Raw genomic sequence first — 23,538 nt, forward strand, 5'->3', positions numbered from 1 at the left:
GCTGATTAACAAGACCATCAACTAATTAGTGCTCTTTCATGAAAGTTGGTAAGGGCATATGAATTAGCAGAAACTGGAAAATGAATTTCTCTTTGGATTATGTTGGCAAAAGTATGGTCCATTTTACAGCCAAACATGCTGCAAGCTAGTTCTTTAGGCAGTGTAAATCAGCAGGGAAACACAGATTTCATAAGGAGATCCTGTGCACAGAACCCAAACAGCTTTTCAGTCAATTTCTGTGTCTTTGTAGTATATCATATGAGATCAAAAATATGGCTTATTGAATATTTTTGGTAATATCCTGAACTGAAATAAGCGAGGAAAATCTTGTGAAGTCAGTGGACCTGTGTGAACAGATACTAGCTAAGCATCTCACCATTTTATTCAGTTTACTTTTTCCTTACATTGTTAGTTAACTCAATGAAGGACAAATCCAAGTGTGGATGCTCAGGAGTAGTTTTTGCAGGGTGTATTTGGACAGGATTGATCAGTATGGCAGGATAAACAGGAGGGGTTAAATCCTCAAGAGGAATAAATTGGCACAACTCCTGAATCTCCAGTGATGCTCGCTGGGCCAGTGATGCCAGGCAACCATTTAGGGAGGGACGTTCTCCGTTGGTACCATTTCCCACAGATGTTTCTAGCAAGAAGGGAGGAAAGCAAAGGGAAGCAGTCTGCTCCTTTGCCTCTAACTCAGGCAGCAAAGCAGTCTGGGGGGTAAGTAAGAGCAGGCCTGTTGGCTGGTCTAGTTGGCACCAAGCTCCTCAAGCTGTCGACATGCTGTGTGCTAATTCAGAGTAGCTGGAGCATCCAAGGTGCGCCAGGCTTTTTTCCTATGTGCACAGGAGGGAAAAGTATCCGGCGTTCCTGAGGACTCTAGCCTGTATGGGGCTGATTTCTGCATCAAGCACTATTCCGTGTTAGTGTGCTCACCTCTCAATTTATTTATTGCCAAAAAATTAGAATGGGATCTGGATTTCCAGCTTTGATTGACCCTGGATGATTTAATGTCAGCCAAAAGCAGCTTGATCTTGTCAGAAAAGATGGGGAAGGTCTGTGCACTACTACTGGTAGCACTACTACCCGTCAGGCAAAAACTGGATTAAATTACAAAATCTAATAAATCTGGTGCCTCTGGAGTGGATTTACCTGAAAAGATCCAATACAGAGCTCTAAATAAAACCGGACTCCCAGGCTAGTATATTCCGGAAGAAAGTTGAAGACAATATAGTGGGTTCCAAACAATGGAATTAAAAGCAGAGTTGACCTTGAGAGACGTCTAAAGCAGGACATAAGAAGTAAGGCAATGTTAGCTTCCTGAGTAAAGACCAATGCATGCAGCATGCAGATGTGATCATCAGAAGGTAAAAAAGGATCTAAATGCCTACATGGGGAGTTCATACCTCTTGGGACTACAATACTGCGCATGAAGTGTAATAAGAAAATAGCTGAAAATAAATTTCTGATGCTTATTGCCAAGCATCAATACCACATTCCTGTCTTTTCTTATGCTATTTTGTCATTCTGTCTTCCTGAATAAGACTGCAGTTCAGGAAAACACAAGCAGAGAATACATCTTACCTCATTTCAGCCACTGAAAATTGGAACATTTGGTTGTAACCAAACATAGAGGAAGGACTATGGAGGCTCCCTCTGTAGTCAATGCACAGACAAAGGCACCTTTAGAGAGCAATTTATCCCATCCTAAATCAGAGATCTAATATGGATTCAGTGAATGGGTGCCTACTTTCTCCACTGACTGTAGTTGGAAGGTAGACAATTAAACTGGTATAATTACTTCATGTTTGGATGGTTAATATTAGGTGAGATGAGTCCCATGCTTTGCCTAGGTTTTCTGGGAATGGAATAAGGCCAGGAGTTCCTGAATTTTAATCCCAGCCAAACTGGGCATGTCTGTAACAATGGGCATGATTTTCCCTCTGTTTGAAAAGAAGATATAACCTTTTATGGATAAAATCATTGCTCATTTTTGTGTTCCATACACTACCTGTACTGAGATGAGTTATTGAAGTTGATTTGTCTGGGGTCTAGTTTTTTCAGCAAAATTCTGATGATGTTGATAAATAGGATGAAATTGACCTGTTTAAAATATTTTGGAAGGAAAAAAAAAGACTAGTTACTTTTTCATATGAGTCTCTCCAATGAAGATCATTTTTTGATGTCAGTTGCTATGTAATTTGTGCAGGTTTCATAAGACCAGTGTTAGATTATTAGTATAATAGCTGTTAGAAGCATTCAAGCACCTTAATACATTGCATTCCTTCTTAAAGAAACAGCTGAACTTGAAAGCCTGAGAATTTGACTGCTAAGTGAACTATTTTTGTTAATAGCTTGTGTGAGTTATAATTTCTTTGTAGCTCATATCATTTTCATTCTTTCGGTATAAGATTGCTATTTTAATAGATTCTGGCTAATATCTTTAGACATTAGTACGATTCATAGGACTAAATACAGAGAATTACGATGAAATGCCTGCATCTGAGCTGATCACCCTGTTCTCCTTTGTAGTCAATGGAGAGCCAGCCAGCATAGTCAATAGAGTCCAGGGTGGAGCGGAGATGAGTCATTCCCTCCCAATGTGGACATCTATTATAAATAAGTCAGATGAATCATATACCAAAAGTGCCTATTTCTCTTTGTTGACTCTTTAGAGAGCCAACGGTCAATCCTAACTTGTGAAGCCAATTTACTGCAGTTGTAATTTGGTACAATGCTACAAAAGTCAGTGGAGCTGCTCAGCTTTCCACAGAGAATTTCTCCCCATGCATTTTGTGTGCACACATATGCACAACAGCTGTGCATACATCTTCATTAGATGTGTCTGAAAGCTTAATTTGGCCTGATAATGTCCACATTTCACCAAAAAGTCCACTCTCACTTTATCCTTCAGTCACATATCAACTACATTCCAGCAGAAAAATGCATTCACCATCTTCCCAATCCCCCGAATCTCTTGACCTCAAACATAGATCTCAAATGAGCACCAGTAGGAGAAAAACTAAGGGAGATAGAAAGAAATATAACACTATATTGAAACACAGCAAACTGTGACCTGAGTTTAATTGGAGATTCTTCGTTCATATTGTTCACTTCTACATGCTTTATTTTATGCATTTGTGCTCAAATTAATCTTTTAACAGATTGCTTTAAGGCCACCCAATAGCTGCTTTAGTGCACATCCCTTGGGTTTAATGACATGTGGGAGTAATCATACACCCTAATCATTTAAGGTTCACCAGTTTATTCAATAAATAAGCACAAGACCTGTTAGCATTGTTATTGCTTATAAGTATAAACCTATAGCCCTTGAAAGTTTGCATTTAAAACTTGCTTTTTCAACTACTTTAAGGAAGGCTTAGCCACCTAATTTCACATGAACTCTCAATTATATGAAAACTTTAATTTCTTTGAAGGATTTTTGATTGTGGGGTGGTTCTCTCTCTCTTTTTGGCCTACTTTAGAGCAGGCAATTGATAAAACATTTTTACTGTAGGAATTCTACCATTCTTCTTCCTTACTGCAAACAATATTTCAGCAAACAGTAACTAGATTTGAATTGGAAACTTTTTTTTCCACCTAATTAGTGTTGACAAGCTTAGAAGCATTCCACGTACCCCAACAGAAATTATAATAGGTCCTTTGATTAGCCACCAGTAGGGAGAGTCTTGGTTAATATCCCAGCATCTGAGAAAATAACAGAAAGATTAGAAAAGAAATATAGGTAATCACTGCAATCAAGACACCACATAGCCATGGCAGCAGAATTTTGAACAGATATATTTTTGTGGCACACATATTTTTGCGGCAGTGTAGGCATAGCCCAAGTATCCAAATATTTAAACTCAGCTTTGTACAGGTCATGTTATTTATAGGTTATCCTACCCATTCCAAAAGGATAAAATTACCCTGAAATGTTAATTGACAGCCATGGATGCAACAACTCTGACAAAAAAAATTGAACAGATGGTGCAATGAATTATACAAAAACATAGATTTGTTCTTCAAAGCACTTCTTTAGAACATGAAACATCTTCTTTGTATAAAATAGTGAGCATTCCAGGCTTCATAAACATCAGAATGTATTTCATACCAGAATTTCCTCAGATTTTGCTTTCTTAGTCTGTTTATCTCACTAGAATCCATTTGTTTTCCTGTAGCACAATTAAACGCCTCAGGTTCCCAGGAAGGATCTCATCCACACTTGTATCTGCACCATCACACACTCTAATGGAGGTCACAAACCCCGTTCGCTACGTCTGTAGTGGAATGGAAATTTAGAACTCCCACCACAGGTATTTATCTACAGGGGGTGAGGTAGGGAAAGGAAATGAGGGTAATAGATACTATTTACATGTCATTGAAATGACAGGAGCATTGATCAGCTTGTTCTTGGTTAACAAGTCATATTTCTGCAGAGTAGTCTACAGAACACCATGTTAGGGATCCAGGGGTGGCAAAAGGATGTTTCATTGCCTTAAAAGTACAACTCAGGAAGATAGAATAGTGTACAAAACGATGACTTACGCTGTGTCTTCAAAGTAGAATTTTGCTAATATCCATATAAGGGTGAAAAGTGTTGGGAAACCTGTCAGACAAAAAAAGAAAAAAACTGGTTGTCTGTATTCATCAATTAGTCCAAATCTTGTTTACTGAAACTCTGCTGTGATGATACAGATCCCCCTTTTCCAGAACTGGAATTACCATTTGTGGCCTGGTTGTGTAACAGGAGTAGCGTTTGACTCACTTAGGGTATAAACATTAAAAAAAAAAAAAATCTAGTATGCATGATGGAATGAAACAAGTTGTGGAACTGACTGTTTGGAGATCATGCATCATTGTGAAGCTGTAAAGAGATACAGAAGTAACTTTGCACACAATATAGTGCTGCCGTGGAGGCATGAAGTTGCAATCTCTTACTGACACAAATACAACTCACATGTGTGATTTCACCTGAAGTCCCTGCACGCAAATAACAGATTCAAACCCAGATTTATGTAATAAGCTGTGCTTTTAGCATGACAAAATATTAGGGAGTAGCATTTATCAAATCTTCAAACAACATAAATATTAGCAATTCACAAAGATAGAATGTGATCTAGCCTACCTTTATCCTTCCTGAAAAGGAAATCTTCCTAAAACATGAAGGGTGATTCAGTCTACTTAGCTGTCAGGCCTACCTTAACCTTTGGTGGCAAGATGCATGGATTGCCTTCCTGAACTGGCTGAAAATTTCTCTGGGCAAGTTACCTCCACCTGCCCGTGGAGCCCCAGGACTGAGTCCTTTGGCTTTTCCTTTACACAGCAGGTTTCGGGGGTAGCTCCTTAATTTCTGGTGTCTAAGTCCCCACAAAAGTCTGAACCATTCCATTTATTGCAGACTACAACAAAAAGGCTTGGAGACATTGCTGTCTCACGTCTGCATAAATATCTAGTGAATAGAGCTCCTGGGTGAGTGTTTTATTCAAAAAATGACCATGCAACCCTACGATGATGCCTGCTATGCCTTGAGATGGAGCCATTCTCGGAAGAAGACTAACTATATTCCACATTAACAGAAGCTCTTAGGATTTCCTGTTAGTTCCATAGAGAAAGATACACCTCACTTAAGTGGTTAGGAGAGATCCTTGGAGGCATCTGTGTTTTCAGTGAGGAAAAGCTGTTATCTAAGTGAAGTGACTGGATGTCTCTCTGTGGGTCCTCAAATATACTTAATTTTCCACACATTTCACATGGACTTTATTGCCTTACTTTTAAAAGGCTTGATTGTTCCTCACTAGTAGGTGTGTAAAAATAAAAGCAAAGCAATTAGACAGACTAGTTCCCACATCCGGTATTTTTATGAGATGGATAAAGCCTTTTGGAATATCTTGCCCTTTTACTATCATCTCAAACCCTTACTTACCCCAGCCAAACAGAACAAGCCACCAAAAATATCTTCTGCCATGAGAAAGGGATGATAGTAGTAGACAGTTTAGGTAAAGAGCCTCTACTAGCAGCCACATGAAATTGGTCATCATAAAGTAGTGACAGAAAACAACTGAGATCTTGCATTCGGTCTAGGAAATAAGAAAGGCAAATTTTTGGCATTACACATGTGGAAACCTGATTGATTTTCAAATGAATTAAGCATCTGTAATTCTGGCTGAGATATACACAGAGAAAGACCTCATAGTTACATGTGTATTAAAAAAGAGATCTTCAGCTGTAATATGGCTTTCTGAAAAGTAAGGCTTTAACCATCATAGTACCTTGCAACCTCCACTGGACTTTGAGCCATATTTCTAGCATACAGATCTAAAGCAATCTTCCAAGCATGTGATTTCTCTCACAAATGCACTGGCCTTCAGTGTACCTTACACAAGTAGAGTCCAACTCTCAATAGCCCTTGGATAAAAATATGTTCAAGAACCTGTCATATTTTGCTTTCCCTCTTAGGCTCAGTTTGAAACTTTGTGCGGCCAAGAGCAATGCAGGCAGAAGAATCAGCCCAGAAGCATGGTTTTGAAAACTGTTGGTTTATTGACAGTTTTTATGGTTGGACCAAAGAAGGCTGTTTGCCTAGAACCTTGCGTGTCCTGTAAGCTACAATTCAGAGCTTTCCATCAGAAGATGGAATCCAACACTTCCAGAAGAAACATCTTTAAAAGCATGTGTTGTGCAGTACTCAGAGGTCTTCAATTTTAGGCCTCAGATTATAGACGGTTAACAGTATTACGACGCTATTTTCTTTTTCTATAACAAAGCCTGTATCTAATTTAGAGTACTATAGGACCACAAACTGATGCATTCAGAACTTAGAAGGGCATGAGATCCAAATGTATGGAGGTAAAACATACTGCATAAAAGAATGATTTAGGGGCAGATACCACATTAAAATATTAAAATATAAGAAAAAGCAATAATGAAAAATGAAGCCATATGCTGACACTATGCAAAAAACACAAAGTACCATTGTACCCTGCTTTTCATGTGCTTACCGTAGAGAGCCTGCAATGGTCAATGTCTTCCTCTTGGAAAAGGACAGCATCCTTAATGAAAATGGCAATAGCTTTTAAAATAAAAGTAAAAAAGAGCTGTACGTGGATATAATTTCTGGGACAGCGAAGCCTCCTGGATGAAAAGGAAAAAAGGTCCTTCTGAAGCAATTCACTCACTTTTGCTGGTATTAATTCAAATATGCGTTAAGGCCCTGTTTCATCTCAAATGCCTCTAGGCACACACAGAAAGAAGACTTTCATCCATTGAGCTCTCCCTAGTCAATAGGAACCTTCATCATGTAGTGCAACTCACCCACAGTCTATCTCTGAATCTCCTCTCTCCTTAGGTGGTGCCAAGCTCCCTTAATGTTTCTGACCTAACAGTTTCCAAGAACCTCAGCTTTAGTTCATGTTGTGTATACCTGAGCAGGGCTGTCTTCTGGTTAGCATCATGTCTGGGCCAAGGGAAGCCTGCATGTGAGGACTGATTTCCCTGATATTATGTTGACTGCGGCTAAGCAGCTCCCAAGAACAAGAAATGCAGTGACATCTCAGACTGAATAGACAGTTTTCTCATTGAATGGGGCAATGATTATTTAGCAAGGTTGTCTACAGTGCAAAATTCCATGGATAATTGCAATTGCATTAAATCGCTCTGTAGCCTTATCCATAATTAAAGGATATTTCTTTAGTCTACCAGAATTACTTTTATGAATTAAATGAATGCAGATAACTGCTTTAAAATAAGTTAGCACCTCTATTTTAAATTCCTACCTTTAGTTAGTTAAGATTAAATTTTCTGACTGTTGACAAATACAGATTTTTGGAGGAGTTATGCAGCTTCAACTCTATATCTTCATTTAATGCTAAAATGATAATCCAGTCTTATTAAAAGATGAATTCACTCCAGTTCCGGTAAACTCAGGGTCACCTAATCTTAAAGCTGGTTTACAGTGTGCAGCATTTTGTTGCTGAACTGAAACACCAACCCCATTGTTGAACTATAATTCTTTCCTCCCTATTTATAAGTCTCTTTCTGTCTATTGTTTCTTTCTTTCCACTTCTTCGACTTGGTTTGTTTTTGCAAGGTCAGAGTAGCTGTCAGTGAACATAACTTGACTTCCAGACATGAGCTAGGAACCACAGAGGTCAAGAAACTTTCCCCAGGGAAACCTGATTTTTCACAGTGTAATAAAACTCAAAGGTATAAACAATTACAAGGGACAAACAAAGATTAACAAAAGAAATCCTACATGACAGCAAACATGACATCTACAGTAAAAGTTATAATAAACAACTGTTTTTACTCCAAATACCCTAATTAATACCTGAAAATGTCTCATAGGTGGATAGTTCTATGGGAAAGCAAGCATACCAGCTCAGCCAAATTCACAGCCCAACTTTCAAAACATGTCTTGGGTATAAATATTTCAGTGTTCATATACACAGTAGCGTAGGAATGTTGACTCAGAATGGAGTTCTTTTATCTTCTCATTAGTATAAAATCTACTGAGCCTTTACAAGACAAGCACACTTAGCTTACCAAAAGTGTTCTTCATTCCAGCTAAAGCAAACAAACATGTATATTGGTTATTTAGGATCAAAGTGAGTTGACAACTTCTGCCAATAGACAACCTGGGTTTACTTCCCAGCTCTGATTTGTCTCATTTCTGACTTTCTCTGATCATCTCCTTCCATATTTGGCCTCAATTTAATATCATTAAACCAACGTTGTCTATCTGTTTTACTTTTATTCTTCTAAATTTCTATCTACACTAATTCATTATGTCTAATGTTGCCTCACCTGATCGAAGGACTATTAAATAAATTAATGTTAGAGGATAACTCTACATACCTGAATGCAATAAGAACTGTCACGGCAATAATAAGTGAGGTGATAGATACACTGTATCCTACAGTATAGATGATCTTTATAGTAGAAAAGTAGTATTGCTATAAAAAAAGAGAATGAATTGTCACATAACTTGCAACCAAAGGAAACCTCTTTTACTGTTTCTAACAGTTTTACTTTGATTGGTGCTTCTGGTCTGTTCACATCCCTGACTGCCTTTCCCCCCGCTTTAATCACAGAGCAAAATTCAATGGAAATCAAACATTCATGACTTTTTTTATGGAGACCCATTCTATGGATGCATGGATGTGGCACAGTGTGAGAAGGTTTAGGATGGTTTCAAGCTCATTCATAAGATCCTAAAAAATTAAGCCTATCTTCCACAAAGGCATTGACAAAAATTTTTTCATTTTAATAAAGTTGGCATGTTTTCTCCACAGCAGTACTAGCAGGATACTCCTTTTGGCAGCTGTCTGCATGACGAATACAGAATGCTGCATCAGTCTTTCCTTATGTCTCTCCACTTTCCTTCACTCTGCTTCCTTACTTACAACTTTGCCACCTATTCTTTTCCATTTTCTATTATTTTTCTGTTTTATTTCAAGGTTTGTCTTTTTTTTCCCCTTCATCCTTACTCCCAAACTCAATTTTTGTTCAGTCAGATAGTCAATCAGACATGCTTCTTAAGTGAGGATGAGCTGACTTCAATCACCACCAAGGAAGCAGAAAATAGAATGGATAAGGCATAGGCTGCAGATCTGAAATTAAAATGCCGTCCAGACCTTCCCCTTTAATCTCATACAGTCTGTGCTTTGGGTCCAATTTCAGTGTTTCTATATCCTAACATACAGCTATGCAGTTCACTGTGGAGAGGGACAGATACTTGCTTTAAGCCTTAAATATCACTTCAATCATTATAAGGCTGATGTTGCCTAGGATTTATTTCATTTATTCTAGGTATCTAAAAGTCAGCAGTCTATCTCCAAGCAGATGAGTCTAAAGTAATAAAACGGGCAGCATCAGAGTGTGGTCACAGGGCTGTCTGTACTGTTTAATTGTTAACACCGTCCTGGAACAATTTTGGCCCAGGCTAATTTATATTCCCATGACCAATGCCTGTGCATGGCTGAGGATAGACAAAAGCCACAGGCTGTTCCAGCACTGCCCCCACTGGTTCTGGGGCAAATAAATTTAAAAAAAAGTCCCTGGTCTGTTTTATTTACAAGTTTAGATGTAGCCAGCTAGTTTCTCAAAAGCTCTTTTTCTACTGGAGGTAAACAAGCACCCTAGAAGGCAACTCTTCTCATCCTAATTTCAGACTCGCTGCAGTCTCATCCCATAGGCTGAACTTTTATTATTGGTTGGTGCACAATAAGTGCATTCGGCATTCGCACCCGCTAGTGCAGTAGGTGGGATCAACACGGAGATTTCCTGGAAAACCTCACTCCTGATCCAAACTAAAGCTTTATATATATCCACCCTGTGGTGATCAGCTTTGAACTACACAACTTTATTTTTCTTTTCAGACTGGTACAATTAAATAAGGTGGAAAGTACAAGTAAGTAAGTAAAGGAAGTAAAATAAAATGCATTTATTCTATCTGGTGGATGAACCATAGATTGTATATGATTAGCAATATACCTGACTATGCAAAACTCCAGCCAGGGCTGGAACAAGGCACCAGAGCTACAAAGCTATGCAGAAAGTCTGAAAGATGCCACTTTCTAAGAAGCATACCAAAGCTGTGCAAGGTTCATCTTAGTCTGTGACCTCCACTTACAAATCAGAGACAAAAAACACACAAAGCAATAATCCAATCCTTAAGTGAATAAACATGCAGCTGAGGAGTTCTCCTAGATATAAAATGTGGGTTACTGCCAAAAAACTCAGCAGACTCATTTATGATTGTTTTTACACCAGAAGTGCAAGGAAGCAATAAAAGAAAGGGGGGGAAAAAATCAAGAGTTGCATTTCAGCAGTGTTTATTTACAGAGGGCAGCGGGTACTGTGGCTCAGAGGCTGGAGAGGAAGTTTGAGTTAAACAGCATGAGAGCAACCAGTACAAAAACAGTGGGAAGACAAAAAGGTAAATATCTCCAGTGCCATAGGAACTAAGCTCTCAGCAGCAAGTTCAGTGGTCTACCACAAATACGGTATAAATGTTATTTTCATTTTCTCTATGTTGGACAAAAAGGGATGGTATTTGCCCTACTAATAAAGTCAGAAGTGTGGTGTCTAGTCTGTATAGAGGTAGTGCAAAGAACTAGTGTTAGACCAGAAAACTAAGTTTTAACTGCTTAAAGTTTGATGATATAAATCCCACTCAGCCTGTGGGGGTTAATTCTCACCTCCTTTCTATCTGTTTGCTTTAGCGGATATTTTTCTGATTCATTCCACTGAGTTATTCCTAGTTTACTCTGAAGTAGCTAAAAAGCAGTAAGTCCTGATCACAACACAGATTTCATATAACACTAACAGGGCTGTGATATGTTTGCATTAAATGATATTGCATTCGCTATTTAGACTTGTTTCTTTTCTCCAAAAGAGTAGTTATATCTAGCTAAGTACATCTATCCAGTCTATTTGTATCCCCGTTAGATCAAGCACTATTTTTTTTTCCGTCCAGACAAAGTTTAAATGTCACAAATTTGAGTCCACAAATTTGACTGAACTACTAGGTCAGTTTCTGATCTGCATTATGGAGATCTGGATTTTGGAGCATATATTTTATTTCTGCTTCCTTGCTGAACTAATTAAACTGTGAAATGCAAAATGAGAAACCAGCTTCCCTTCTTGCACTAAGATTTTGCTGAATTTGAAATACTGGTGTTAAAGCAATGTATTTGCTGTGCTGTTGTGATGCCATAAAATCATCTAAATGACTGGTCTTAAATAGCTTAATACATATTTTATGAAGATTTGGGGTCTCATCTTTACCTGGTATATCTGTGAACAAGTTTAACAGAGCCACACGATTCTATGGAATTTGCAATCAACTTTATTTTTACACTCTTAAACCTGAATAATAAAATATCCCCAATAATTTTCCAGAGACCAGAGGAAAATTTGAATTGCATTCCATACTCGGTAAGAACATTTCAGTTTCAACTGAGTTTCCTTCCCCAGGGGTCTTCAGGAATAGAAGGGAATCCCATAATGTCAGCACATCACTCTCACATATTTATTTAATCAAACTTACTTCTTCAAGTGGAACCTCATCTTCAACTGGACAAGCAATATAGTAGGAAGGGAATGGGTCAGACCAGCCTTTCTTTGTGCAGTTCCTTCTCACTAGCCCAGCTGAAACAGAAGCACTTGGTTTTGCCAATGAAGAGCCACAGATCACAGAAAATTAAAACCAAGAGATGTCTTGCTAACATGAAAGCCGTACCAGGAGGACCATCTCCGTTAGCATCTCACAGAGTTGATAAGACATTTTGCATGCCTACATTCAAGTATTCAGGTACAAAACTTTTAATTTTGATCTGGAGATAAACCGTGGGCAGAAATGAGAGGATCAAGGAGACAGAGGTAGAGGTGGGAAGGGGTAAAGAAGAAATGACAGCAAGGGCAAGGAGGTCCACTGAAAAAGATTGGGAAGCACTGCTCCATCAGACTTCTGCCCCATTCAGCACCCATCCCTCTAATGCACCATCTTCTCACACCACCTTCCTTGGGGCTTACTCTTTCTTTGGAGATTAGACACTGGTATAAGCAGTTTGTTCTGTGAAACACATTTCCATATTAAAAAAAAGATTTATGAGTCAGATGAAGGATAAGTAAGAGAATCCCAGAGCAGGAAATGAAAATGCACAGACGAAGGGGATCTTCCTTATCCCTCATTTATAACTAGCATGTGTTGGGTGAGGCACAGGTTAGGTTTTCAAGTTTCTTTTTCTTGTGGAACTGCCAAATTCAAACCTTTCCTGAAAGGTCATTTCTTCTTTATGGGCTTGCAGTTTGTTCCTGGCCAAAGTCACCCGAAGAGTAAGCAGCCACAAAGACGTAGAACCACATTAGCTTGCACAGTCTTGCATTTGACCCAATGCCTATGCCAACTTAATGACAAAATTCTGTTTTGTATTGCCAACCTTGGTCTTAAAGAACAATCACATTATTCATTCCTCAGCCTTTCATTTCATCTCAGACTAAGCAGAGCATAAATCTCATAAAGGCCCATGCTCAAGTTCTGACCCAGACAACCCCATATGAGCTCAGTAGAAAAGTTACCTAACAAGCTGATCCCAAAGCCGGTGGAAACTAGTGGAAGTCACTCCATTGATTTCAGTGTTCTTCAGCTCAGAGTCTCATCACAGACTATGGGATTATATCCAGTTGGATACTGCTTAAAATCTGAGGAGAACTGCCAAGCGTTCTCAGGTTTGATGGAAATCTTTCCAGTAATGCTCTGATCTCAGCACAGAGCAAGACTTTGCAATAAGCCATCTTTTTAAGAAGTACGCTTCCCAGGCTGGAGACAAAGCAATAGGAGTACAGCCATGCTGGTACCTCACCTGGCTCCTTCATGAAGTGAAAGAGGATGTTCGGGCAGGGTAAGGCAAGTGTCTCTCCAGCATCTGCCTCTGGCCAGCACAGTAGCTTGTCCCAACTTCTCTTGCAACCTCAAAAAACAGAAAGCAAAATATATTTTTAAGCATAATTAAATTTGATCAAAATGAAAGAATTTTCATTCTAACTTTGTCCTTCTACCAGTTACATTTCTTTTAAAATTGGTGTAGGCTTAATTTTTAATCTATAGTGAGATATAAACACCTCCAGAGGACTATTTACTCTGCTTAAGTTACACCCACCTTAGACTGGGATGATTTTTTTAGAGATAATGCAATAAATGAACTGTATTGTGGAAATGGGAGGGAGTGGATAACTGGAAGACCAGGCTACGGTACTTGTTAAGGGGTTATCCTAGTTTTAATGGTCAACAGACCTTCACATGAGGAGTATGATAGCACTCAGTTACACTGAAGTTAGCTGTCACTCAGTGTAAGTTAATATACAAACAAGGATACTTTTTTAAAATTTCCAAACCAGACAATTCAGTTTTTGAGTGTTTATAGAAGACAGAGAAAAAGGGAGGGGGGGGGGGGAAGGGGAGAAGAAGAAAAAAAACCACACACTTGGTCTAAAACTAAGATCAAAGCTAAGGTCCCTATCCAGCTCTTCAAAGCTAGGTGTCTGCTTGAGGCTGATCAGCTCTTTAGGCTTCACTGACTGTATTGATATATCTCCATTAACTACAATAGAAACTTAGACCTTAATTGCATTCAGACACCTGTGTGTAGACACCTAAATGCAAAGGAAGAAAATCAGCAAACCCTTCCATCCCTGTATATTCATCTCCCTGTAGGCGCTTTCCTACCTGTCAGTGATTCTTCCCGCACACCCCAGGGCTTGTGCTGTATTCTTCAACATGACAAAACAGTAAGACACAGTAGCTTTTGCAGTCAAACTCCTTTGCGAGAGTTTGAACAGATTCAGTTTCTGTCTTCCAACATTTCTTCAAATCTCATTTATGAAGGAGATAGATAGTTTCAGCACTCTTACCGCTGCATTTAAGACTCTCGTCTTTCTGAAGATGCCAAATTTTCTCATAGAGCAGATGCCCTCCCAGGTGCTTGACTGGCTATATTAACAACTTCTTCTCACAATAAGGAGTAAAATTCTCCCTTCTTTTCTCAGATGACACACAATGAACCTTTCGGTTTGAACTGTCTCTACTTACTGAACTTTATATTTTACATGGATGTATTTGATACAAATGCCTCAGCAGAACTAAAACACAGATGCCCCTGTTGGCTTCTGATAACACCAAACAAGATAGCAAGTAACTATTTTGTTATGACTTGGAGTAAGTGGTTAACAAAATTCAATCTTTTATGAAATCCTAGGCTTTGGCTTATGTACCATATGCAAGGCAATCAATCAGGGAAGAGATCTAACCCACAAAATCTGCTTGAGTCGATAGATACAGCTGCTTCATCACTGCTGTCGGAAGCTGATGGATAAGTGAAGAGTGGGACTAGGGCATGAGGATTCACTCAGAGGGATGGACTGTCCATATCCAAATGTGAGAAAGGGTTGAAAAAAAGAAGCAAAGGGAATGAGGGTAGATAGAAGAAGAGCTGAGCAGAGCACAGGGATGTGGGACAGTGAATAAAACATTCAAACTCTTTGACTTATACACAGCGCACATTCCAAAACACATAGCAGGAGAAGGAGTGCACATTGCCAACGTGCTGCATCCTGACTCTGGTGGCGTCTCACTTCTCCATCAGTCTTTTCAGCCTTCCCTCATGGGTACCTGCCGTCGCATTTCCACGTTCTTCTGAGTCCTTCAGACATTCAGCCTCCTTTTTCTTCAGCTCAGTTATAAAATCACATTCTGGATGAACATTCCCAGCAACCTAGAGTAAGAAGAGTTTAAGATGATTAGAAATAAGGAGTTTGGAAGAATATCATGAGCCATTAAGTCTGGACCCACACTTCTGCAGCTAACAAGGCTGTGTTAAAATTGCAGAGCACTGGCTTAGAGTTTCGCAGTGAAAGTGCCACAAAGCTCCACCTGTTGACAGATGCTGTCTCCTCACAAAATGCTGACTGTTTTCAGCTCGTGAATCCAGCCAAAGGCAGCTGAGCTGTGCCGATTTATATCAGAGCAGATCCTTAGTCAGTATAGTTGTTAGAGAATGGAGCTAAGGCTCCATACTGGACAGTTCACGAGATTTCTCTGTGTTTTTATTGCAAGACTTTGAAGGCTTTCCTAGAGCCTGGGTTTGAGTGCAGGCCTTATTTGCACCATTATTTTAGTCTCTTCTAAGTCTGGGCCCAGGAAACCAGAGTGCACTTGGAAGCACCTTCTGCTAACGGTGAAGGAACCAACACTGCAGGGCATGCTGCAAAGCCCTCCTACTCCTCAGCATAGACATGCCCCTGACAACCTCCAGTGAAACAACATCTTAGAACCATGTATGTTTACTGCAGAAATTGTCTTCTGAATGGGCTCTTCAGCCATTCACTACTCCAGAAGGAATGAATCCATCCTCTCCCTTCTGCTACCTGCCTTTCTATACATAGGGTAAGATGCAAAACTCCATTGTTTGGAGAAAAACTGACCAATGGCATTTGTTGCTTTGGTGTGTAGAAAAAAAAAGGAGTCTAGAATTTTAACAGCAATAGCCTCTTTCCCACTTTCTCACTTTGGTTGCTTTAGTCTAGATGCTTACATGGATGCTGCAAGAGAATTTGAAGGGACCCAGACTGCCGTGGGTGTGCCCTGTGCAGCTGTGCAGGAGAGCACACGCACCTTTTCCACAAAGAAAGCATCGTGGGCCTTGCCCAGCCATAGCTATTGTATCCCGTCCTGGCAGGCCGGTTGCAGTCGGCGACAGTCTCAGCTCAGCTCTGCTTCCCGGCTGTGGGTGCCAGTGCATTGTGTGTGTGTGTGTATAGATATACAAACATGCGCACACACACGCACATACACGAGGAAACAAAACCAGGATAAGAGCTGCGCAGTGAGCAGGTGGCTGGCATATGGCTCGGTTTTGTTCCACACAAGGACAATTAATATTCAGGGAATCTGGGAAATAAATAGCTTGCTTTCAGGTCATTCAGAGGGCAGAATGTAATAGTTCTACCAAGCCGGTGTTTCCCCTCCATGTTAACGTCCTTATCCCGTGCTGATCTGCAGAGTATTTAAACTGTTTGTTGGCTAACTCTAGACTCCCAGCCTGCTCGTTAGGAGAGCGCTGGATTCACCGTGCAGCCCTTGCAGTTCTGTGGCCTGGACCCTGGTGGTTGAACATGGCTTGTACCTACATATTTTTATTGCAAGGAGCTATTCTGCTTCCAATCCACTGCACTTTTGGGTTTTCCTGCAAAACTGGCAGACAGCTCATCTGATATCTCTTCTCATGCCAACATTTATTTATTCTTCCTCTCCTGATGCTCATCCTGGACAATGAAAGTCATCTATGCTGAGAAGCTCATTTCCCTTTGTATGTGGAAGTTCTTGCAAAAAGTAGTCGTTAGAAAAAAAACAGTCATCCCATTTACTGAAAAACTATCTTACAGCGTTTGCTTGGTTTGGTGAACTGTGCCCAGAAAAATCTCAGCAGGCAGGAAACGTACCCATTTGCATGGTCCTAAATTATTTCTCTTGGCAAAAAAAAGAATGACTAGATTTATTTTGCCTGTGAAAACTGTCTTTGCTCACTGAAATGTTCATGGCAAGAACAAAGAATGTTTGGCTTGCTTACCAGTCCAGAATTTTTTTTTTCTTTTTCTTTCTAAGTTTCCAAACTCGTAACACTTTACCTCAAGCATCTGAAAGAAAAAGGTGAGGCTGATCGAATGCCAGGGATTTAAACCATTGCCTCGTTCTCCAAGAAGCCCTGACCTTAAGAGATGCTCTCACAGTTTATATTCAAGTCGGTACTAACTGCTGTTTGAGTGAGCACTGTTATGACAGAATTCAGGAAAAATAAACTAAAAGATTTATCCCACTCCCATTCAGGCTCTACTCTAGATCTATCCACCTCCCAAGAGCATCTATTTCTACAAAGACCTAGAATCAGGTTCTCAAACACTCTGAACACGTCCCATATACTTACTTGCTCAAAATCATTTTCTGCTCCCTTTTCTTTTACTCACCTCTGGAAGCTCCAAATCATGGGATAGAGGTGTAAGCCTTTGTTTCATACAAGAATAAATTTGTCTGTGTGCAACTCAACTCCATTTGGTTTCTGCATCTGTAGAGATGTTCATATCAATTTATCTTAGGCTCTTTTAATGAGCCTAATAGAGAGATACTGGCATTTTTATGCACAGTTCATTTGATTTAGTTTAGACATTTACTTTCGGATGAAATTAACTGTGCCTTACCCTCCATTCACTAGGACCCCCCTGACTATAAAGGAGTCCAAGGTAACTTAATCAGATCTGGTCTTCAGCACTGACTCACATGGATCCCACTTACTACAACGACCGTCTGTATGCAGGCTTGTGCACAGATCACTGCAAAGCTATTTTGCCTGGCAGTAAGATAGATGTTTCTGGCTTCTAAGATCCCTAGAGATAGGAAGCTCCATAAAGTTTTTTTAAGCCTTCCAGTCTGCTGGTTCACTCATGTTAGGTTTCTCCCTGTAGAAACATCTTCTATAGTTCCTAGATAGAGACAGGTGCAGAGTCACAGAGTCACCAAATGGCAGAGGCTGAAAGGTACCTCTGGACATCATCTAGTCCAACCCCCTGCTCAAAGCAGTGTCAGCTAGGGCAAGTTACTGAGAACCTTGTCCAGCTTGGTTCTGAGTATCTCCAAGGATGGAGACTTCATAGCCTCTCTGGGCAACATCTTCCAGTGTTGGACCACTTCACAGTTAAAAAAGCTTTTTCTTATGTTTAAACAGATTTTTCTGTATTTCAATTTGTGCCCATTGTCTCCTGTCCTTTCACTGAATACCTCTCCCAGATGGTGATTCAGATTACCTGGGAGCTGAGTTGTCCTAAGGAGACATTACTCTCTCCATGGACCAGAGGGAGAGCCTTGGATGACTGCCATCTTACTATGGATGACTGCCATCTTACTTTAGGCTCTTCAGTGAAATGTTTAATATTATGGTGGATGAATGTGGGCTCTTGCACCTCAGACAGCTTCCTGTTTTGGGTAAATGAGGCAAAACAGGAACCCCAAGTTGATTTGTTTCTTTTTTCTTAATTCTGGTAATTAGTAGAGGAAACATGAAGTAGAGGTTCCAGTACTTTTCATGATTGCTTACATCCATGAAGATGGAAGGGTGTAAAGTATCACTTCTCTAACAAACTCTTAATAGATAGTAGGTGAGATCTGCAGGCACATCTGTTCTGTAGACCTTGCTGCAGTAAGAAAGAAATCCAGGGGAACATGATCGGTGATGTGGAAAGAGGAGGATGCAAGTTTTGTAAACAGATATTCCCTCTTCAAATGACTGACTCATTGACCTGCAAAAAACTCTTCCACCCATTTTTGATCCAGAACCCAGATTCTTCTCTTGAAGGTGAGTGACGACAATCATTTCACAAAGCTGAGCAAAATGTATGTGTCTCCTTTTAAAAATATGCTGTTGCCAGTTGATTAGGCAACAGCAGATTTTTAAGAGGCTAAAGGCTAAAATGGTCATTTAGGATGTAACAAACCTAGGTTCAATTATCTACCAAATCAAAGAAGCTTCAAGTTTTCATTTTCTGTTTTTCAGGAGAGCCAGTAGATCAGTAAAGCTTAGTTAGGAAGTATAAGTTCTTAAACACGCAGCCTGAAACACTTCTGCATCCGCACATGCGACCTTCAAGTACAAAAATGGGACATATCCAACAAGTTTCAGTAACTGTTAGCAGGACTTGGAAGAACCCAAGGAGGAGGGAACAGATGGACGACAGTTTTGGAACTCATTGCCCCAAGTCCATGCCAGTTTAAGGATATCATTTCTGGAGCCAGTCTTTTAAAAGCCAAAATTTTCCATGTTATCTACTGATATATCATTACTTATGGGATAATGAGGGGCCTCTTAATGGTCCCTGGTTTTCCAACTGGTTTGCATTCTCAGAGCATCCATAGTAGTCCAGCAGGTCACACCAAACTAAGCAGCAAACTCCCTGGACACTAGGTGCCTTTCAAGGAATTTGGCATGTAGAAATGTCAGCTACATCTTCACGATGTTCCCAGCAGCATGGCAGAGTGCTGATAGCCTTTCATTCATGTCCACTTTAACCAACATCCCTAGTTAATTGCTGTAAAGAATGAGGATAAGGTGGAAAACGTGGAAACTAAAAATATCCTATGAGCTCTAGAGCACTTTCCAGATAAAAGAACTGATATGGTAAATGAAGGATGGTTTCAGCAGATACTGCCCAAGCTGAGCTGCTGTCAGGGCCCTGAGGATGCTAACGGGCCTCTCTGGCCCTGACCAGCTCTTGCTGAGCCCACAGCGGTGCCTGATGCCTGAGGCTGCCTCTACTGTCCCACTCCCTTGGGGGGGTCTTCCCAAACAGTGGTATAAAAGAACCTTCTTGTTGATGTTTAAGACCAAAAGTGCAAATGAAGTAAGTAATGATACATTCCAAACAGAAGATGTATTTGCAGTTGCTGCATCCATTAGTTACTGTATTAAATGGAGTTGTGGGTTAGCATAACTGCTGAAAATCAAGCTGATCTTTAGTATTGTCAGAGGGCCCCAGCTGAAAGTCTTTTTCTGTCATTAAAAAAAACCTACCAGATCATGCTCTTAAGATGGACATAAAAACCACACGTTGGAAAGAAGACTTATTTTCTTAATTATTCTGGGTGTTTTCATAACATCATGAAAAATGTCTTACTTGAATGTTGCTTTTCTTCTGTTTTCTCTCATGTACATCAGAATAGCTCAACATTTGCATTCTTTTCACACTACAGTAAGTACCACACAAGCAATGAAGGAAAAAAAAAAAGAAAAAGCTCAGTTTATAAAAGCTGAAAGCCAGCCTCTTAAGCATTTAAAATCTCTCCAAAAGTTGACTTCAACTCTTCCAGGGAAAGCATACTATTAAATTACCCCAACAATGAAAACAGATGGCTTTTCCCATCATTTTCTAGTCAAAATAACAGTTGCTTGCCTATCCTCCATTATAATAAAACATGTAAATACACACTAGGAGATTTATATCATCCACTTACAAATAAACACATAGGTTTTGATCCCACTGTAACCAGTGCGATTCTGTAGAAGAAAGTACTACTTCTCTAGAGCAAACGGGACAGGTTCTTAGAGAGACTTTCAGTAGTATTATTAACTAGTAGCACTGCATGCTGATGCTCTGCTCGTAAGCAATGGTACTCCTGTGATCGCACTGCAGGGGAGCGGAGTTTGTTGCAGGGACGATGCAAAGGAAACCATAGCCTCACACCAGTAAAAAGTATTTTCAGTCATTTCACAATACCGTGTTTCTCTCGATCCACAAAGAACTGGCTGCTGTGCAGCCCCTCACAAAACGATCCTTTGGAGAAGAGAATCTCTGAGTTATGATTCCCAGGGAAGCGGAAAGGATATAGCATAAGGATCATAAAAGGAAGATGCTGAAAATGTCATTGCTCTCAAAGGCAAAGGAAGTATCCTTCCCCCACTTTTCACACCCCTTCCCTGACATTGATGTGATCCTGAAATCTGGTTCACTCATCATTGCCAGAAGTAAAATATCAGCAAGACCTCTAGGGATTTTTTTTTTTTTAATGCTACTGGACTTTTCTAATTCTGGCTTAAGAATCCATGCTGGCTCAACTCATTTGTTACCTGTAGCATCTCAGCTGCTTATATACTAAATAATTTTATTGTTACCAAAAAAGCAGATGAAATGATAACTAATAGGACTGCATTTGCTGAAATTTAGCAAAACACTTTCCAAGCTCAGCTGCTCTGTTGTAACAGCCCTTCTTTGTCACTGTCTTTTAAAGCCTACATAAAAACAGTCTGCTGCCAGCAATGTTGTTTCTCCTTAGTGAGTGTGTGGTATGAAAGCAGTGAAATGCATTGGTACATAAATCGTGCAGCATGTGTCCCTTCTGCCGCTGTTCACACTTTACACAGCATCTTGCTTTGTTTAACAAGAATCCAAAGCAAATAAAGAAGAAATATAGTCATGCAAAGAAGCAGAGCTCTATTTGACCATCTGCTCCAAGGAGACATTGTTCAATTATTGAAAAACAGTAAATTAAACATTTATTTCATGCAATTACTTACAAGCGCTGCAAGACTCAGGGTGTACAAGGCACAGTGGTGTAAGATGCTCCAGTTCATGTTCCAAAGCAAGTGTCAGAATTCACTTCTTCAGCCTTTCTTAGCATCTTTCATCATCTTTTAGCTTCTCCTTCTCCTATTCAGTTGCTGATCTGAAGCATTTATCGTTTTGCACAGAAGTGACGTAACAGTACAGTTAAGTGGGAACTAAATATTAACAACTCTCTAAGCTGTGATTGACTTACTTTCCACCCTTTTGACCTTGTTGCATGCTCAAAGATGGGAATGGATGAGTTGAGTGATTGCTCCCAAGATTATGGGAATTCTTGGCACCTTCTGGAGAGACCCTTGGGGGGGGTTTTCTGTGACACAGAACAATTTTAGGAGGGATGAACAGCTCTGAATGTTGGTCAGGCTGCATTAAAAAAATACGGTAGACATGAAGCAAACCCTCTCCTAGCAGGTATTTTAATATCAATTATCTTCTAATAAAACATGCTTCTTATTTTGGCTTGAATGTATCTCTGTGTTGGTGTGTTTATATGTAATACAATGACCATGTTACTATACCTTGAAATAAAGACCAAATCTGCTTGCAGGCATGTGAACACAAATACTGTGTGGTACATTTTGCACATTGATCTGAAGGCAAAATTCACAGTGGACTCATTTTACCTTACTTCAGACTTCTGAAAGGTTCGTATCTAAGTCTGAGCTAGTCACCTTCCTCTGCAGTCAAAGGAAAAATAAAGATAAACTCTGCTGATTACTTTCATCCTAACATAAGGGTTAAGATAAGTCAGATGAATCACTCCAGAAATATCTATTTCCCCACACTGACTGAAGAGAGTCTCGCTCAGAGTTAAGTCTCTAACTTCTACATGTCATGAGGGGAGCTCTACTCCAGCCATGCTGTAAATACACAAAATTTTGTCTGTGAGTATATACTACCTTGAGGAACTCCAAGTTCCATAACAACATCATGCAGATGCTAACATTGCAAAATCAAAGACACAAGATATGAAATACCTTTAAAAGTTCGTCTTTGCTATTCTCTCCCCATATTGTGCCTTTCCTCAAAATTGACTCTTAACCCCTGGTACTATCTTCGCACGATAGTCCATCCTACATCCCTGCTCCTACCTCCACACTCCATTTTCTCCATCTTCCCCAGCTCACCTTTCTGCAGTTAAATCAAGTGGCCTCTTTACTGCTTCTCTACATGGCTGGGGAAGGGAATGCTGAAACCTTGTAAAGGAGCTTCCCAACTCCTAGGGTCACCACCGCCGTGAGGAGCGCTTGTAGGGAAAGCTGTGCTTACACATGGGAGGGCAGGGAAAGACCACACTTGGCACAATCTGTGGGGACAAAGTATTCAGGGTTTGCTTGTGGGTTGGAGCTGTGAAGGGACTGAGCATGTGCAATGGTGAAGGAGTCTTTAGAGGACTAAAGTTGGCAAACTCTCCTTTCAGTGAATGCATAAGGATTGTCTTTTTTGTTTGTTTTTTCTGGGTGGCCTCCCCCCCCCCCCCCCCCCAAGCCTTATACCTTGCCTAAATTGGGCATGTTTTCACAGGGATGACTCAAACAAAATCAGATCAGTTCTCCTGCCAACTTTCATCCTCTTGTTCCAGAGGATGAAACTCCAGAGCTTCTTAAATGAACACTCATAAGTGTCTCTATCATGGGCAAACTCCCGTATTTTCTCATATTTTCAGAAGCTAGAGAATCTTGAAAGCTGAAAGATTTTCCAGGAGAGACGTAGCACAGCAAAATTACAGACCATAGAGTTAAATTTGCTTTTTCAGCTGGCAAAGTTATAAGAAGAATCTGGCAACAGTACTTCCATTAATGTTTTGTTGCTTACTTCAAATTACCATTTGATAAGGTTCAATTAGGCAACCTGAACATTTGCACTACTCAAAAT

The 23,538-nt window shown here is 40.0% G+C and overlaps 1 protein-coding gene across 1 annotated transcript in view; it reads right to left on the bottom strand.

The window, feature by feature from the left end:
• The window catches only part of LOC112980763 (growth hormone-releasing hormone receptor), a 29,921-nt gene extending 8,185 nt beyond the window's left edge, over positions 1-21,736 (bottom strand). The window contains exons 1-11 of the mRNA XM_026095917.2: positions 21,615-21,736; positions 15,170-15,272; positions 13,365-13,472; positions 12,050-12,150; positions 8,854-8,951; positions 6,999-7,131; positions 5,924-6,077; positions 4,546-4,606; positions 3,636-3,705; positions 2,009-2,100; positions 1,150-1,279 (exon numbers count right to left, since the gene is read on the bottom strand). Of these exons, the coding sequence (XP_025951702.2) occupies positions 1,150-1,279; positions 2,009-2,100; positions 3,636-3,705; positions 4,546-4,606; positions 5,924-6,077; positions 6,999-7,131; positions 8,854-8,951; positions 12,050-12,150; positions 13,365-13,472; positions 15,170-15,272; positions 21,615-21,671 (1,107 nt within the window). The 5' untranslated portion in view covers positions 21,672-21,736. The remainder of the gene's footprint in view (positions 1-1,149; positions 1,280-2,008; positions 2,101-3,635; positions 3,706-4,545; positions 4,607-5,923; positions 6,078-6,998; positions 7,132-8,853; positions 8,952-12,049; positions 12,151-13,364; positions 13,473-15,169; positions 15,273-21,614) is intronic.
• Positions 21,737-23,538: the final 1,802 nt, after the last annotated feature.

This window comes from Dromaius novaehollandiae, chromosome 2, assembly GCF_036370855.1.
Source record: "Dromaius novaehollandiae isolate bDroNov1 chromosome 2, bDroNov1.hap1, whole genome shotgun sequence".
Taxonomy (NCBI): domain Eukaryota; kingdom Metazoa; phylum Chordata; class Aves; order Casuariiformes; family Dromaiidae; genus Dromaius; species Dromaius novaehollandiae.